This window comes from Mytilus californianus, unplaced genomic scaffold (assembly GCF_021869535.1).
Source record: "Mytilus californianus isolate M0D057914Y unplaced genomic scaffold, xbMytCali1.0.p SCAF_3, whole genome shotgun sequence".
Lineage (NCBI taxonomy): Eukaryota > Metazoa > Mollusca > Bivalvia > Mytilida > Mytilidae > Mytilus > Mytilus californianus.
The window spans coordinates 84,097,951-84,115,640 of NW_026262679.1; the positions used below are offsets into that span (position 1 = coordinate 84,097,951).

Here is a 17,690-nt window from a genome sequence, read left to right on the forward strand (position 1 = left end):
GCTCTCTTATTTCTTTCAGATTAAGAAGAATAGAACAGAATGATGCTAGATTTGCTGTAGAACCACTCATTATGGCAGAAAGGCAAAGAAGGTATTTTAAAGTTGAAGACGAATGTATTTTATTAACTATTCAATTGATAATTTTATTCAAAATAATGACATATTTCTGTTATGTGCATAGTTGTCCAAATTATGTACAAATGAGATTTACCTTGCTGCTGATATGTATCAATGATCTTAAATTGAATATAGGTTATCATTGGGTTGGTTGATAAATCACCAAACTCAGTTCAAATTATCCATTTTATAATATGAAGGTGATAGTGGGTATTAAAGTAAAGTTGCTTTTAGAGTAATTATCACTTTTATGACATGAAAGAGTGTGGCTGTTTAAGGAAAAAGTTCAGGTAAATAAAATTGCAAAAACTTCAATTTTTTCTCTCTCCGATTTATGTTAAAAGGGCAAACCCACGTGTGATGTCCAGTTCAGACTCAGCAAAACCGGTTGAGAATATAATTACCATGACTTTCAGGACAATATGACTGATTTGTAAGCCATGCAGTGGACCCTATTCTTATATACATACAGCTCTTGCTGTAAAAGTAAACAGCCAACTGACTTTTTTTTTGGAGAGAGAGAGAGGAGGGGGGCAATTTTGGGCCAACAAATTGATTTGGCTGTTCATTAACTACAAACTCATGATGAATGCACACCTAGTTGTTGTATTTTTACAAATTTACAAAAGAGTAGGGGCAATATGTCCCATATTTGGCCCAAATATTAGTACAAATCGAAAAGTGACCATGCATGTTCTTTAATTTGTCCCAACTACACTAAGGTACATGGTGTTCCCAAAAAAAACAAAAAAAAACAAATTTCACATGAAACGAGTTACCATTCCAGCAGCAAACCATGACAAAATTTGTATATTTGGTAAATTATTTTGATTTTCTTTGTTTTACATCAACTTTAAAGTATTTTGATTGAATTGGAGAAGTATGTGCTTCCTTCTGTACGAAAGAAATCTTTCGTCAAAAGTTTTTTTGGCTTCTATGAAAGGGAATAATTTGATATTTGGTCTGAAGCTTTATAATGTTGAGTGCCGATAGTTTGATATTTAACAACACTTATTGTGCAAGGAAAATTTTCATGAAAGTTTTCTTTGCTTTAGTGAAAGGGAATGATCAGTTATGCTCCAGTATACAAGTTACCTCAATCAATTACATGCAGAGACACAGGTCCAGACCCAGTATTTTGTCTTGTTATTAACAAGAGCCAAGAAGAAATTCAAAACAAACTTTTCATTCGAGTATAATTTCTGATGATCTGATATAAATTTAACATTGAAAAATAAACAAATTTTATTTTCAGTACAATGAAATATTGGAGGAAACTTAGAGATGAAGAGAATGAATTGATGAAAAATGTCCCACATTGGAAAACTGGTACCTTATATGGAGAACCAGTTTATTACAGTCCAAGGGGCAGATTTGTGGAGCCTAATTTTACAGAATACTATGCTCATACTAATTCAAAATCAGCTGCATATCACAGAAATGAAGCACGCAAACATTAAATAAACAAGTTCTTAGATTCTAAAATCATATGTATGAATGTAATTATAAAAGTTTGTTGAATACAAAATGAATTGAATTGATTTATTTAATCTAATTCAACCAAATATTTAACAAAAAGTAGACTTTAATATTAAATGAAAACTTATACATGCTCAAAAGCTACAATTTAAAAAAAAATGATATTGCCACTGCTGGGATAGCATAATGAATTGCACTTATAATAAGAATAAGAAGATGTGGTAGGAAATGAGACAACTCTTCAACAGAGACCAGGGCTCTCGGTCATAAAACTTTACTCAGTACTCGGAGTACAAAATTTGTGCTCGAAACACCAAATCCATGATTTTGATTGGTTGACTTCTGAGTCTGAGTACGAAAATCGCGCTCGAAAGTTTTATGACCGCAAGGCCAGATGAAGTAGATTTAAGCAACTAGAGGTGATAGTAAGGCTATCAACATTGAGCAACACCTAATATGGTATTGGAAGCTTTAAAAGGTCCTGACATGACAAAATGTAATGCAATTCAAACGAAAGAACCAACAACCTGATTTATGTACAAAACAGAAACAAAAAACACAAATGATAGACAGCAGCCAATGATATCATGACTTTAGACACGCACATACAGAATGTGGTGGTGTTAAACACATCATTTGCAAGCCTCCCCTTAACACTTACCGTAGTTTAACAGCGAAACCTATAGAAATTCTACCTGACGATATCGGGATATGGGTACTTACTCAAATCTAAACCTGAAGCTTTGATAATATTAAAAAGTAGGCACAAATAAAAGAATAAATAATGTCAAAATGTTCAGACTTTAAATTAATCTTTATTTGGGTAAGTTGATACAATCTGTTTTGTTTCTTAAATAGTTAAAGGCAAAAATGTTAAAAAGAATATATAATATAATGTGGAATAAAATTGAGAATGGAAATGGGGAATATGTCAAAGATACAACAACCCCACCAAAGAGCAGATAACAGCCGAAGGCCACCAATAGGTCTTCAATGGAGCGAGAAAATCCCGTACCTGTAGGTGGGCCTCAGCTGGCCCTAAACACGTTAAAAATGAGCTATGAACATAAGTAGTTCATACATTTTTCTGCGAAGGTTTAAACAAATTTTAAACAAATAATCTTTACTTAGGGTTAGCATGAGTTAACAGTCATCATCCTATAAATTAACGACTCTTGGTTATATTGAAAAAATTAGAATCCTCAATGCAGCTAGAACTTGAATGCAGTGTTTATTTATGTTCTTTTGATGTGTCATTGTATGCAAAAGAGACACACTCCTTTGCACTATGTTGCAATTCCTACAAGTCTTGCGAATCAATGAGTAAATGGCCTCCCTTCTTGTTCTTCTCATATATTTTATGATGGTATGATACTAATACCAATCTCCGGTTGCAGGATTTTCTTGCTGTGTTGAAGACCCATTGGTGGCCTTGGGCTGGTTTCTGCTCTTTTTTGGTCGGGATGTCTCTTTTTTTGACACATTCCCCATTTCCATTCTCAATTTTATCCCTTGAACAGGTTCATTATTCCATTTTTGTCTCGCCTGCGCAGACTATGAAACATGGATTACAATCTGATGAACGTGCAAACTATTTGTTTAAAGCTTTATATTTCAGAAGGTAGAATACTTGGATGCTGCATACTTTGTATGCAGATATTTTATGATACAAACTTTCCATCTGACATATGACCATTGTCCTAGACCTCTTTTTCATGGTTCTGCAACTGCTCGAGTTTTGTTTTGTCATGTGAATACTCACTTATAATGAGTAATAGAATTATATTTGGTATATGGGTTCCTTGCAAGGTCTAAATGTCCCTCAGACGAGGTTCAACTGACCTCGACCTCATTTCATGGATCAGTGATTAAGGTTAAAGTTTCTTGGTCAAGTCTCTATCTCAGATACTATAAGCAATAGGTCCACTATATTTGGTGTATGGAATAAATGTAAGGTGTACATGTCAGACTCCGGTTTCATCTTATCTTGAACTCATTTTCATGGTTCATTGGTCAATGTTAATTTTTTGTTGTATGGATTATCATATGGTGCGTGGAATGATTGTTAGGCGAACATGTCTGTCTGGTAGGGTTCGTATGACTTTGACAATATACCATTTTCGTAATTAGGTCTGTTTCTCAGTTACTATAAGCATTAGTATAACTATATTCGGTGTATAGTGTAAAGAAATTCAATCATGATGAGTAAAGCAGGCGAGACATTTCAGCTTGTGCACTCTTGTTGCATATAGTTATTTGATTTCATCTTAAATTGATAAGATTTAAAACATTCATTTATATTTATGAATTTAATTATTTTGAAACGTTTAAAAACATTTTATACCAATATAAATAACCTTTCTCAGTCAGTCAGTCGTCTGTCGTTTGTTAACTTTTAACTTCTAACTGGATACCAAACTTGACCACACACCAAAAATGTCAGACAACTCCTTATAGAAGTTATCGCCCTCAAATGATGATGTTTACCATTTGTTTTTGCAATTTTGGTTGTTATCTTTAAAACTTTGAAAGATAATGTGAATGGCAAGAGTTATAACAGGCGACTTTTACCATTTTTTTTTACGGTAACTAGAAGATAAGAAGAAACTAAACGTCGAAAATGATGATCTACAAATAAGCCAACACTGCCAAAATTGTCTTTTGACTCCTTATAGGAATTACTGCTATTAAAGACGATCTTAATGCCTTTCTGTTTATTTTTCGGGAACAATTGTAGATCATTAATTGCCCTTGAAATGAGATTTTAACCCTTTTGTGTGTTTTTGTTGTTGTTGCGGAAACTATAGGAGATACACTATAATCAAAACGATTACTAGTATTATGACAAGATCTAATATTAAGTCAATATGGCTAAAATTGTCAGTTGATGATTCAGTCGATGATTTTGTCAGGCAACGGGCTAAATGCAAAAAGAAGACGTTTCTATACATGTCTTTTCTTCATGACAAACATGTCCCGCAGATAAATCCCAGAAAAAATGTTTTTGTGTGTAAATCACATTACATAAACTGCTTAATAACGAAATTAGGCATTGGCAATTCACGTGGAAACTCAACATATACGCCCACGATACTTACCAAAGAGGAAATCGGGAATACAAATAGGTGTATTCTATGTTTCTGATGAATTTCAACCACAGATGAGATCTTATCTTACTTCACAGTGCTGGATACCCAAATTACATGGGTGTCCTTACACACAATATTATATTGCTGGGTCTGTCGGTTTCTCCAAGAAATATCCATTCAAACTATTAACATAAATTTTATCAGCAGTCAAATCAGGGTTTCAGCGTTACTGTGGAACTACCTAACTAATAAAGGGGCAGTGCAAATCAGATATGGATACTAGAAAAAATAAAATCTTAAGTCTCTTTCCTCTTGCAATAGCATACACAAATTTGATTTTCTACCCTTTACTCTAGAAGCTTAGCTTTCACGTTCCACAGTATGGATTATATCCTATCAATAATTAAAGCAAAGTTTGGTGACTATGTTCAACGCATCTATCTCTTCGAGATTGAAATAAAGAATACCAAAGGACAGTTAAGCCTGCCTCATATCTTGACTTACATCTATACTAGGGACGGTTGAGAACAGAACTTACTTATTGAATTTCTGTGAACACGGATATGTTACCATTATCGTAACCACAATCCCGTCCTTTTTCCTTGATATTGACATCACAGAATTAGACTAGGCATTGGATTTTTATTTTTATGAGCAACACGGCGAGTGCCACATGTGGAGCAGGAACTGCTTACCCTTCTGGTGCAGCTGAGTTCACCACCGGTTTAAAGTGGGGTTCGTGTTGTTCAGCCTTTGGTTTTTGTTTATATGAAGTGATTGAGGCATTTTTCGTTTTTTCGTAGTTTTTTTTCTTTTTTTTTAGTCATTGCGTTGTAAATTTTTCTTCAGCCGATGAATTTTGAATTTCCCGTTGGTATCTTCTGCCTCTTTATATGAGTTATTGGCCTTGGAAGACAATTGATTTCCTATTTTTCTTTATTGCCAGAAACTATCAGAAACATTTTCATTGCATATATCAATTTTGTTAAAAAAAATGCCATGTTAGCAAATCTACTGTTGATGTTTTACTGCGATTTCAGTATTTTTAAAGCAGTGCATAATTGATTGCAAAAAAAGAGGCACATGTTCTCAGTTTTAGCGATCCCATTGACATATTTGTTTGTTTTTAAAGTAATAAAGATTATAACACAATGTTGACTGCTATACCCTATTTTTGACATTTTTACCTATTATGTCTATTTGTTTTGTTCACACATTGTTGTCAATATAATGGAATTTTATTCGGCTGTCATACAAGTGAGAGGTTAAGCTAGCTATAAAACCAGGTTTAAATCACCATTTTCTACATAAGGAAATGCCTGTACCAATTCAGGAATATGACAGTTGTTTTCCATTCGTTTGATGTGTTTGAGCTTTTGATTTTGACATTTTATACGGGATTTTCCGATTTGAATTTTCCTTGAAGTTCGGTATTTTTGTTATTTTACGTTTCCCTTTGTTGTCGCTAAAGTACGTTGCAGTGTAATATAAATGAAAATACTTTCATATCCACATAACCGATTTGATAAAGGTTGCAGTTTTTCAGCGAATTTTGGATGCTTAGCAACGTTGCGAAAACAAAATGTCAAAATTTGGATTCAATATTATTATCTACCCTTGCTACTGTATCGTATGCCCTTAATCAATTTTAATCAAGTTAAATTAACTGTGTTCGTTTAAATGATAAATAATCATCTTTAGTGGGGTGAGTGTTGCTCGGTCTTTAGTTTTCTATGTTGTGTTTTGTGTACGTTTTGACTGTTTGTCTTTTTCTTTTTTTTGCCATGGTGTTGTTAGTATATTTTCGACTTATGAGTTTGAATTAATGTCCCTTTGGTATCTTTCGCCTCTCCTTTTCTACATAAAGATATGCCTGTACCAAGTCAGGAATATGACAGATTTTTTTCCATCCGTTTGGTGTGTTGGCGCTTATGGTCTTGCCATTTCATAAGGGACTTTCTGTTTTGAAATTTCATTGGAGTATTTTTATTATTTTAATCACAATAACCTATATCAATTTTAAAATCTAAAGTTTCAACATAATAGTTTTATTGTTAAGTATATTGGAATTTAACAATCCGATTAAAATCAAATCTTTCACTCTGCTTATAATCAGATTGGGTATTTAACAAATTGAAAAAATGTCCTTCCTTTTTCTGTAAAAGACAGTCCATATTATTTATAAATACTAGTAACCATTATCTTGCAATAAGAAGAAAAAACCAGAGTAACTCATTCCAATCGAACTGAACAGAATTTTATAACAATGACGACCAGAAACAACCGAAAAACAACTGACAAACTTTTTGCGATAATAAATTAAACCAATATTTTGGTATTGGGACCGTTTTTCGATCTTCCATTGTCGAAATCGAAGCGAAAGAAAGTTTTTGGTTACAAAAGTCAACAAAAGTTTTAAATTCTTACAGGGAATTAGCCTTGTAAAGACATACTTTTGTAATGAATTATATATTATATCCTAGAAAAATCACTTATGAAAGTAAAACAGCAACACAATTTCAACCTACTGATATCCGTACTTTTGTCATAACTGAACTGTGGTAGGTAGAGCAAACATAGAAACTCACTAAAATTGCTACGTGTCTAGGTAATCAAAATTAATTTTAAGCGCAGAATAATTACAACCTTTAAAAGAGTTTCACTTCATTGACCAATTCCAATTAAAGCAATGCATACAGAGAATCTGATAGATTATCAATTATTAAACAAATATTTGATAAGTGACATACATTTACAAAACATATACTGTTGGAGTTTGTAGCATGAATACACTCATTTATTATACATATCCTCTAATACATATTCCCACATTTATACACTATACGTAAAACGATGCAAAATAGTTGACTGTGCAACGCGTTTGTTTTCATATTTAAGGGATAAGAAAATAAAACATACAAAAAGTAACACTTTGAAATTCAAGGATATATGCAAAAAAAAACATACGTAAATTAATGTATCATGTGTGGTACCTTATACATTTTGTTGAGTGCTTTTATTGCGAACCCAATGAAAGTTTTCCACAGTGCCATCTCTATCTTGACCAGGTATTTAAACTTTTGTAAGTTCACCTGTCCTATTGAATGAATACAATAGCTATTTTTCTCTGTGTAGTTTATTCACTGGGACCTTTAAATTTCTGCTAAGAGAAATCTATCACCCATTGATTAATTTACCTGAGTAAAAAAAAATCTTATATATAGACAAAAATACTTCAGGAGCCTGTAATTCAGTGGTTGTCGTTTGTTTATGTATTACATATTTGTTTTTCATTCATTTTTTGTACATAAATTTGGTCTCTTGTGAAGAGTTGTCTCATTGGCAATCACACCACATCTTCTTTTTTATATTTTATTAATGTTTCAACTTTGCATCACTGTTTACATTCAACCGATTGAAAATATATTATCAATATTGAATAAATATAACATCACATGCAGTTTTGAGTATAAAACTCGGATGGAGAGTTGTCTCATTGGCACTTATACCACATCTTCCTATATCTATTTTCCTCTCTTTACAAGATTTTTTTTTTACTCATGTAAATTAATCAATGAGTGATAGATTTCTCTTAGAAGAAATTTAAAGATCCCAGTGAAAAAACTACATGGAGAACAATAGCTATTGTATTTATTCAATAGGACAGGTGAACTTACAAAAGTTTAAATACCTGGTCAAGATAGAGATGGCACTGTGGAAAACTTTCATTGGGTTTGCAATAACTTTTATAAATTATATTATATCAAAAAAACCAAAGTCGAAGCTTTTGCCAAGCCATTTGGACTGCATCCTTCTCGACAGGCCATTGAATAAGAAGTACATCTTTCCAAATTGTGGAAAATTCTACGGGAATATTATCCAGAGTGATATCGCTTGTAATAACAACAATCCTCTGCAGATTTTTTGAAAACTTTTCATATTTTGCTCTCTCGATTTCAAAACGAGTCCATTCATTTTTAACAATTGAAGGCGTTACTAGAAATATTATGTGTCTGCATCTGTTAATGGACGTAGCTCTTTCATGAGCAATCGATTCGCCTATAATGAAATCTCTATCTTCAATGCAGACTTTGAATCCCCATTCCTCCTCTACCTTCTCTTGCAATTCTTTCACAAAAGTAACGCAGTCATCGGAATATGAAATGTAAACGTCATAATCAAAAGTTAACTCTAGACCTTTCTCAGCAAATCTTCGGAAATTTCGAAAGAAAAAGAACATTATCCTCCATTTAAAATTGTATAATAGAGCAATACACAGCACACTCGATAAAAGAGTAGCCAACAATGAAATGCCCAATTTGATCCAGACGGTAGTATCACAGTCAACAAAATAATGATGAAAGTTTTCAGCGACATTTCTTGTATAGTTGATACTATTTCTTGAAGAAACCAAACAAGAGTAATTTCCATTTTCATCTAATGTAACTTGTGTCGTCAAAATCCATCTCAGAAATGTCGTTGTGTCACACGAACAAATAAACGGATTATTACTAAGATAAAATTCAAAAGTTCCATGTTTTTTGTGCATGGTATCAATCCAATCAAGTATATTCTTTCCAATTGTTGTTAATTGATTGTGCGACAAATCGAGTTCAACAAGGTTATAAAATGTTGTAACCACATCTGGAACAGTCTCCAACAAATTATGAGATATATTGAGCTGTTTTAGATAAAGAAGTCGCCCAATCGAATTCGATCTGATTTTCCAGATATAATTATATGATACATCCAAATTTATTATATTTGGACAAAAAAAAAATATTGTTGTATTAGTTTGCAAAACATTAAATAAGTTTGTTTCTTTTAAGATAAGTGTTTTCAGATGGATTAAAAGCGGAATTTTCGCCTCTCCAATAGTTTTTACTGAACTTATACCTGATAAATCCAAATAATCCAAACTGTTAAATCCTTCCATAGTTATAAGTGGAAAGAAATCTGTTTCAAGGTAAGATATTTCAAGATGACGAAGGGAGCTATTTCTTATCTTTATTTCCAGAAAGGAAAATTCAGTCATAAAATGAGTTAATCTCAAAAACTGAATTTGACTCGGAACTAATACTGCCATGGTATTAGCCTGTCTTGCCCATTTACCTTGAACTTCTTCAATTCTTGTAAAGTTATCCCTTGTTACTACGTTTAGGAAAATTGGATTTTTGAATCCTAATGGGAAATAAGAAAAGTCTATTATTTTGATGTTGATCATCTTGAACGTAAACAAGACGAAATCAACTTCCCAGCCATCCATACTAAAACTATTAGCAGATATAATAACACTTTCAAAGCACTCTGGACGTTGAAACAAAACTAACGATTTGTTTTTAACTAATATAATGTTATTTTCGGATAAGTCAATTGTTTTTATACAGATAGTATATGCATATTTCATCATTTCTGGTGTAAGAATTACTGGATCAATGCTATGTTTTGAATCTGGACGAGTTATTCCGCGAAAAAGAAGTGCATCCATTGTTTTGTTCTGAAATGGATGTAAAATGTTAAGGGCTTGTGTTAAGTGAATATTGCTATTAGTAAGATTCAGTACTCTAAGATGTGGAAACGGAACTAAAACTCCACCTTCAATGACAACAAAGTTTTTACAAGTTGTCATGTGGAATTCCTTTAAACTCACCGGCATTTGTAAAAATGTTTCATTGTAAATATAATTTACGTGGCAATAATCAAGACTCAACTTTTGTAAATTGTACAGTTTCTTGAAGTGCTGTCCAAACGTTGCATTAAACATAAGATCAATGCTGAGCTCACGCAAGTTACTGAGTCCGCCGACGGGAATTTTATATAGGTTGGAGTCTGGAGTTTTCATATTTCTACTAATGTCTAAAACTGATAAATTATTTATAGACTCAAACACTCCCTGAGGGTACGATTCAGATACATTCAGATAATTTTTAGACAAAGACAAATGTCTCAATAACGATAAGCCACAGAAAGCCTTAGTATGCAACAATCTGATGTCATTATTATCAATTATTAGATTTTCTAGATACTTGTATCTATGAAATCCGTTGTCATCCAGTCTGGTCAGTCTATTGTAACTTAAATCCAATTTCTTTATATCAGGTGGTAAATCCTCCGGAATCGATGTAAATCCTTGATGTTTACACAAAGCCTCTTTATATCCAAACATATTTAGTGTGATATTGCATTCCGCATACACAGTTCTATATGGATAAACAAATGTAATACACAAAACTGTGAAGATCCACATTTTATCCATTTACCATTGAAAGCGATATCAATTCAATATATAATTACATCCTGCTATTATCAAATATTCAACTATTCACCAAACTCATGTTGTCATGGTCGAAAAAACTACAATGGTTTAAAAGTAAAAGCCGGTTAAGTGTTAAAAATTGTGGCTATTTACCTATTATGACAACGACCACCTGTTTAATAAAAACTTAATACCGATACTATTTGTCCTCATAATGATAGGACATTAGATATGTACACATCGGGATATCCATTATTTCCACAGGTAGGAACGTCGTCATATCGAGAAGAGTTTAAAAGTATAGTTATTTTGTCAAGATTTTGTGCAGTAGGACATGAATGACAAAATGTAAACTTTGGATTTTTTCCTAAAAGAAGTTATAAAGATAATTTTTAAGAGCCTTGTTTATAGCTATTTTGTTTGTAAATGAAAATTATGAATCGTATCGATATAAAATATGACATACTTAACGCTTAGGAACGGCAATTTTTAAAATTTATGTTATGGTTTTTCACACATAAAAAATGTTCTGTTTTCAGCGTGCTACAACAAATTAAGTGTTATAACTTACAATTGCTTTTAAATATCTTGAAAAAAATCGCCACCTTGCAAATAATTCAATATCTAAATATAAAAAGAGATTGTCATGGTTTGGTTAACGTCATATAAAACTTCAAGTTTTAAAAAAAATCTTGAATATGTTTTATATACTTGAATCTCTAAGTTTTAGTATAAAACAAGTGAACGTGAACTTTCTTGTAAACGAAAATCTTTTATATTATCAAAATCTTCATAAATGTACTGTCATTGGATTATTGTCTTTCCGTACACTAATTCGCTGATATATATTTTTTCCGTAGGCAGTGACCTTAACTACAAGATCTCGCGTTAGAACTTTGGCCACCGCACAGCGCAAGTGCCAGTAGAAACCGTGATGAAAATTGTAGTAAACAATTGTGCACTGACAGGTGAATAGTGATAACTTATTCTTAAAGAACAAATTTAATACGCCAAATCATTTAACAATTGTTAAAAAAAAAATAATTAACAATGCTCTATCAATTGAACAATTTGTCACGTGCTCCCCTTTCTCTGTGTTGATTGTTTATCAATGCCAGGACCGGTAAACGTCGGCAACTATCAACAATCACTGAATGAAATATTATTTGTCGACAATACGTTATAGATTCGTAATACATATATAAAAAACGTGCATACAGGACTTGGTTTGGTATATATAAATATAAATATCCATTGGTTGAATAATTTTGATAACATTAAAATTACAAAAAAACTAGTTTCATATGACTTTAAGAATAGTCATAATTCAGTTCTGTGAATCATACATGTGTATCATACATATGAAATAAAATTAATGAGGTAGATAAAAGAATGTGATGCAATTTTTCTAATTACATTTAAAAGTTTATAATGTTATTGAAAATACATGCATAAATGACGACAAGAAAAAGAAGTTTCAATAATGTGGTGTTAACTTGGAAAATACCGCAGTCTTAATGAAATTACATATAATAAAGCTACTTCTTTTTATTTCAGAACGGAGTTCTGCTGTTAATATTAGGAGCAGAAAAATGTAGACTTATTTTCATTTCTGTGACACCTTACTTTACTATGGAGTCCGATTTCTCCCAATTAAACATCCACAAAGATGACACAATAAAAGGTGAAGATGTGGTATGAGTGCCCATGATACAATTGTCCACCAGATACAAAATGATGTGGATGTAAGCAACTATATGTAACTGTTATGCTTTTAACAATGATGAACACCAATACCATAAAGTTACTATATGAATCCCCGATATAAAAACATGTGAAATAGTTCAATCGAGAATATATATATGGAAGTTTTTAACGACCTTGACTGGCTATACAGCGCTTGCACGGGCGGGTTAATCGAGAAAAAAAAACGGCAAAACATTTTATTTAGCATTTAGGTTTAATGGCATACGAAACAGTAGCAAGAGCAGATACCAATGCATCCAAATTTAACGGATAGTTTTCACATCGTCGCTAAAGAAAAGCATTCAAAATTCGAGGAAAAATCACTAAGTCATCAAATCGGCTACTTAGTTTTGACAGTATTTTCAAAGGAAAACAAAGATAATGTTTATCTAAGCACCCAAAATCTGCTGCGAAGCATAAAATTTGATGGAAAAGAAGAATTTTTACTTTTTTTAATCATAAATAATTTCGTGTATGACAGTAATTCGTATAGAGTTTTAATGTACGACTGGATCAATTATTGTACGACGATATTGCTTTAAGAATACACTGGGACGTAATTCAGCGACAAAAAAGGAAAACAAAGTTTTCTATTTCTAGCTAAAGAAAAAGGAAGACACGAACCAAAATCAAAACCAATCAAAGCCGGGTTTCAGAGTTACTGTGAAAATACATATTCCAGAAAGAAGGCGGGGAGAGGGGGGGGGGGGGGGGGGGGGGGGGTGTAAATCAGATGTGGATACTTTAAAAATCGAAATATCTGATAGGATATTATCAATCTAAGTCTCTTTCCTCTTGCAATAGCATAAAAACAAAGGCTTCCCTACAATTTACACTAGAATACCTAATTTTACTCTTAAAGACTATAAGAACTAGTCCAACTTTGATTCATAAAAAAGAATGGTCAACGTAGATACAAATATATTGTTTTAGGAAGGGATAAATCATAATGTGTCAAAAAGAAACTTCTCTAATTCAAACAATAAAATATGTGAAATTTACATCATCTAGATACTTTGTATTTTATTAACAATATAAATGTTACCTTTGAATGACGTGTTTTTCGAAAAAAAAAAACAATAGGCATTTGCATGGAAACCTATTGTCCTACTCGACTTGTCGACTTATACTTTTATTCATATGAGACAGACTTTATACAGGAGCTTGTTAGGAAGAATGAAGGGAAGATAGCTTTATCCTTCAACTATAGATGATGTCCTATCGATAAATACTACAAAATGAAAGCATCTATTTCGTCGAACTTGAAATAAAGGATAACAAAGATGATAGATATAAGAAGATGTGGTATGAGTGCCAATGAGACAACTCTCCATCCAAGTCAAAATTTATAAAAGTAAACCATTATAGGTCACAGTACGGTCTTCAACACGGAGCCTTGGCTCACACCGAACAGTAAGCTATAAAGGGCCCCAAAAATTACTAGTGTAAAATCATTGAGTCTGCCTTATATCTTGGCTTACATCTAGGGTTGGTTGAGAAAACTTTACGAAAAAAGGGATGATATCAGCTTTCAATTTGCACAATTTCTATTTCTATGTCACTACATTACAGCAGCGCCTACATATGAAGTATATATCTTCAGGTTGATACGATATTCCATAGCTTGTGTTTCCTATAATGATTTCCTTGATAGAGGGTTACTGACCAGAAAGAAGCTATTGAACCAATGGTTCAAATTGGTAAAGTTGAAGACGGACGTTATCACGAGTCGTTATGGAATATCTGTGTCACAGATGACCACGTATATGTTCCATTTGTCGTACCCACAATTCCGTATTTTTTCCCTTGATGGTGACATCTCCGAATTAGACTTATTACCGGATTTGTTCTTGCATGAGCAACACGATGTGTGTCACATGCGTAGCAGGAACTGCTTATCCTTCCGGCGCACATGAGATCACAGTGGTTTTTGGTTGAGTTCATGTTATTCAATCTCTATCTCTTTTTAAACATTTTCTATGTAGTGACTGTTGACTTGTTCGCTTTTTGGTCGTTTTTTTGTTTTTTGCAATGACGCTGTCAGCTTTTCTAAAACCGATGAGTTTTGAAAGTCCCTTTGGTATCTTGTGTCTTTATTTGAATTGAAAAATTTAAAAGCATTGAAAAACATTTTTTTCCATATTTTTTGCTTTACTATCAGAAACTATCAGAAACATTATTATTGCATTGTATTTATTTCATTAGAAAATGCCAGGTAAGCCATATATGTTCTTTAGAGCCTTTTTGCAGTATACACATTTCTTATAATTCTTGAAATCCCTCCGATCACCATTAAATTATCATTTCCTGTCCTTTGGTAGAGCCAAAAATTAAATAATGCATGCAAGTTACCCCCTTTCCAATTTTTGAATTACAGACCCTGTACTTTCCAAGATCTAATACTACAAGTAATAGCTAGACAAATTTCCCTTTTGTCCATCTGAATGGATATCAGGAAATAATGTGTTTGTTTTTATAAAGAAGCAAATTAAATAGCTGAATCTCCAAAACAATCCTAGTATGTTTTTAAAACTGTTTTATCTAAATCTAATTAATTTTCAGCACTCGATCATTTCCTAACCTGGGAAAGTAGTGTAACAACACGACACTCGACAAAAACTGCAAAAAGCAGTTGAAAAGGTACGAAAGCCTCCTCCCTTTCCGAAAAAAATATAACCAACAACTAACATAAAGAGAAAAAACAAAATACCGATCTAAAACAAAGAACTTATTTGCATCAATCATCTTTATTTATATAAAACATTTGCAAGAGTAATTAATGATACAAAGGACAGTTTCTCCTAACAAAATGTTATGTCAACACTATTACATACATTGGTGTGAATATATATATATAAAATTGAGAATGGAAATGGGGAATGTGTCAAAGAGACAACAACCCGACCACAGAACAGACAACAGCAGAAGGCCACCAACAGGTCTTCAATGCAGCGAGAAATTCCCGCACCCGGAGGCGTCCTTCAGCTGGCCCCTAAACAAATATATATACTAGTTCAGTGATAATGAACTAGTATATATAGTAAAACTGTTTCATCAACAGACAAATTAAAAATTCAGCATTAAAATAAAGTATACTAATGAATATGTCATGTTACAAATCTTTAGAACGGAAATTTTAAAGTTTATGTTTTTCATCTTCTAAAATTTAATCAAAATCTGTCACATAGACCGTTCCTTCTACACCGACAATTTCAATTTTTAACGGTGCAAATCAGGAAAAACCCGTACGATGACGTAATGGTAGCTTCGATAACAGGTATTGCTCAGTGTTAAAAGTGTACATTAAAAGTTTGAATGTTTTTAATGTGTTATTATACTGTATATGATATAAATTCCTGTAAAAGCTCATCAAAGATACCAGGCTTATAATATTTTACGCCAGACATGCGTTTCCAACCAGTCATTTCTTTTAATCTTAATTTTACTCCTGTAACTCAGGCATATCATTTCCTTTAGTTGAATTATCCATAATATTACAATATCTTTCAAAGTCGTGTGGTTTTAACATCTCCTTAACTTTATGACAGATATGTTTAATTTACAACTACCTTTCTTTACGGACCATTAATAAACTTAGTACTTAATTCTATTGCTTTCCGTTTTTGTACAGTTTTTAAAAATATTTGTTTACTGCTTTACACCTAGTGGTTTCCCATCCATATCATCGAACTCAGGATTATAAGAGGTACATATTAAACAACGCCCATGTAAAATATTATGGCGCAATTCTGCACTGTCATGGTTCAAACAAAATCTAGTGTCTCAAAGCAAATAATTATGGACAGTCCAAGCCATGGAATCAAACACTTTCATGTTAATATAGTGTCGGAAACCACAATGGAATGGGATGCAGTATACAGGGAGTAAAAAAAAATGAGGATATGGGATATACGGGGTAAAAAAAAGTCGGGATGTGGGATATAGGGAGTAAAAAATGTTGGAAAAAATTTAGAAAAAAAAGGATTTGGGAAATGGTAGCACCCCGTGTGGCCCTCCCATCACAAAAAGTGAGATTTACATTTAACAATAAGTAAGCTTTATGTCCAACTTGCTGACTTGGCTACAACTTTTGTCTTAATTAATAGTCTATATAAACTAAGTTAACAATAAAAAGTATTAATAACTTTAAACATACTCAATATTTTCACAATTTAAGGTAAACTAAAAATCTCATCTGGTTGAAGGGATTTCTTAGATGTATCACATTTGATTTTCTTATATTCACATTTTAACAATTCTGATTGCATCGCACATTAAAACATTGAATGGTGTTGTGAATCTTCTGTATTTTCTACCATTTAAAACTGCATCAGCAGCATAAAGCAAGATGGATAATTTTTATCATCAATACTAATGCTTAAAGACTTAATATCACCAATCAAATGATTTATGAACATATTGAACATAAGTGTTGCTAATACATTTCATTTGAAAGCTTAAATATATTTTGCACTAATATCCAAGGTTAAATAACAGAACTCTATCAATTGCTTCAAATGCTTTTTTAAAACCAGTGAAGAATACAAAAACTGATAATTAACATTTTTTTAACTTTCAATAATTTAGGTCAACGTACTGGTGCGATCTATTGAGATCCAACCATTTATAAAACCATTATGCTAATCATTTATTAATTTCCACTCATTTAACCTATCATTTAAAACGCCGCTAAGAAGCTTGAATGCAGAAAAAGCTTAAATAATTTCCTTATATGATAGACATAGTCGGGATCTTTTGTTGATAAGAGTGATAATACTTTATTCCACACAAATTTGGGATTTTACCAAATTTAAAACTTACAGATACGATACCAACATGATCTCTCATTGATTTTTCCTTAACTTTTTGATACAAAGTCAATTTCGTTATGCATTATTAAAATATGCAAAGAAAACTGTGCATTCATTATTAAATTTCGAGATACTCCAGTTTGAAATTTGCATGTTTCATGTGAAAACACAAAATTTTATTTTTCAAAATTT

The 17,690-nt window shown here is 32.3% G+C and overlaps 1 protein-coding gene across 1 annotated transcript; it reads right to left on the minus strand.

Moving 5' to 3' along the window:
• Positions 1 to 8,257: 8,257 nt before the first annotated feature.
• On the minus strand, positions 8,258 to 11,203 carry LOC127735237 (toll-like receptor 4). The gene has a single exon (XM_052245353.1). It carries the CDS (start codon positions 10,939 to 10,941, stop codon positions 8,449 to 8,451), a length of 2,493 nt encoding a protein of 830 aa, XP_052101313.1. The 5' UTR covers positions 10,942 to 11,203; the 3' UTR covers positions 8,258 to 8,448.
• Positions 11,204 to 17,690: the final 6,487 nt, after the last annotated feature.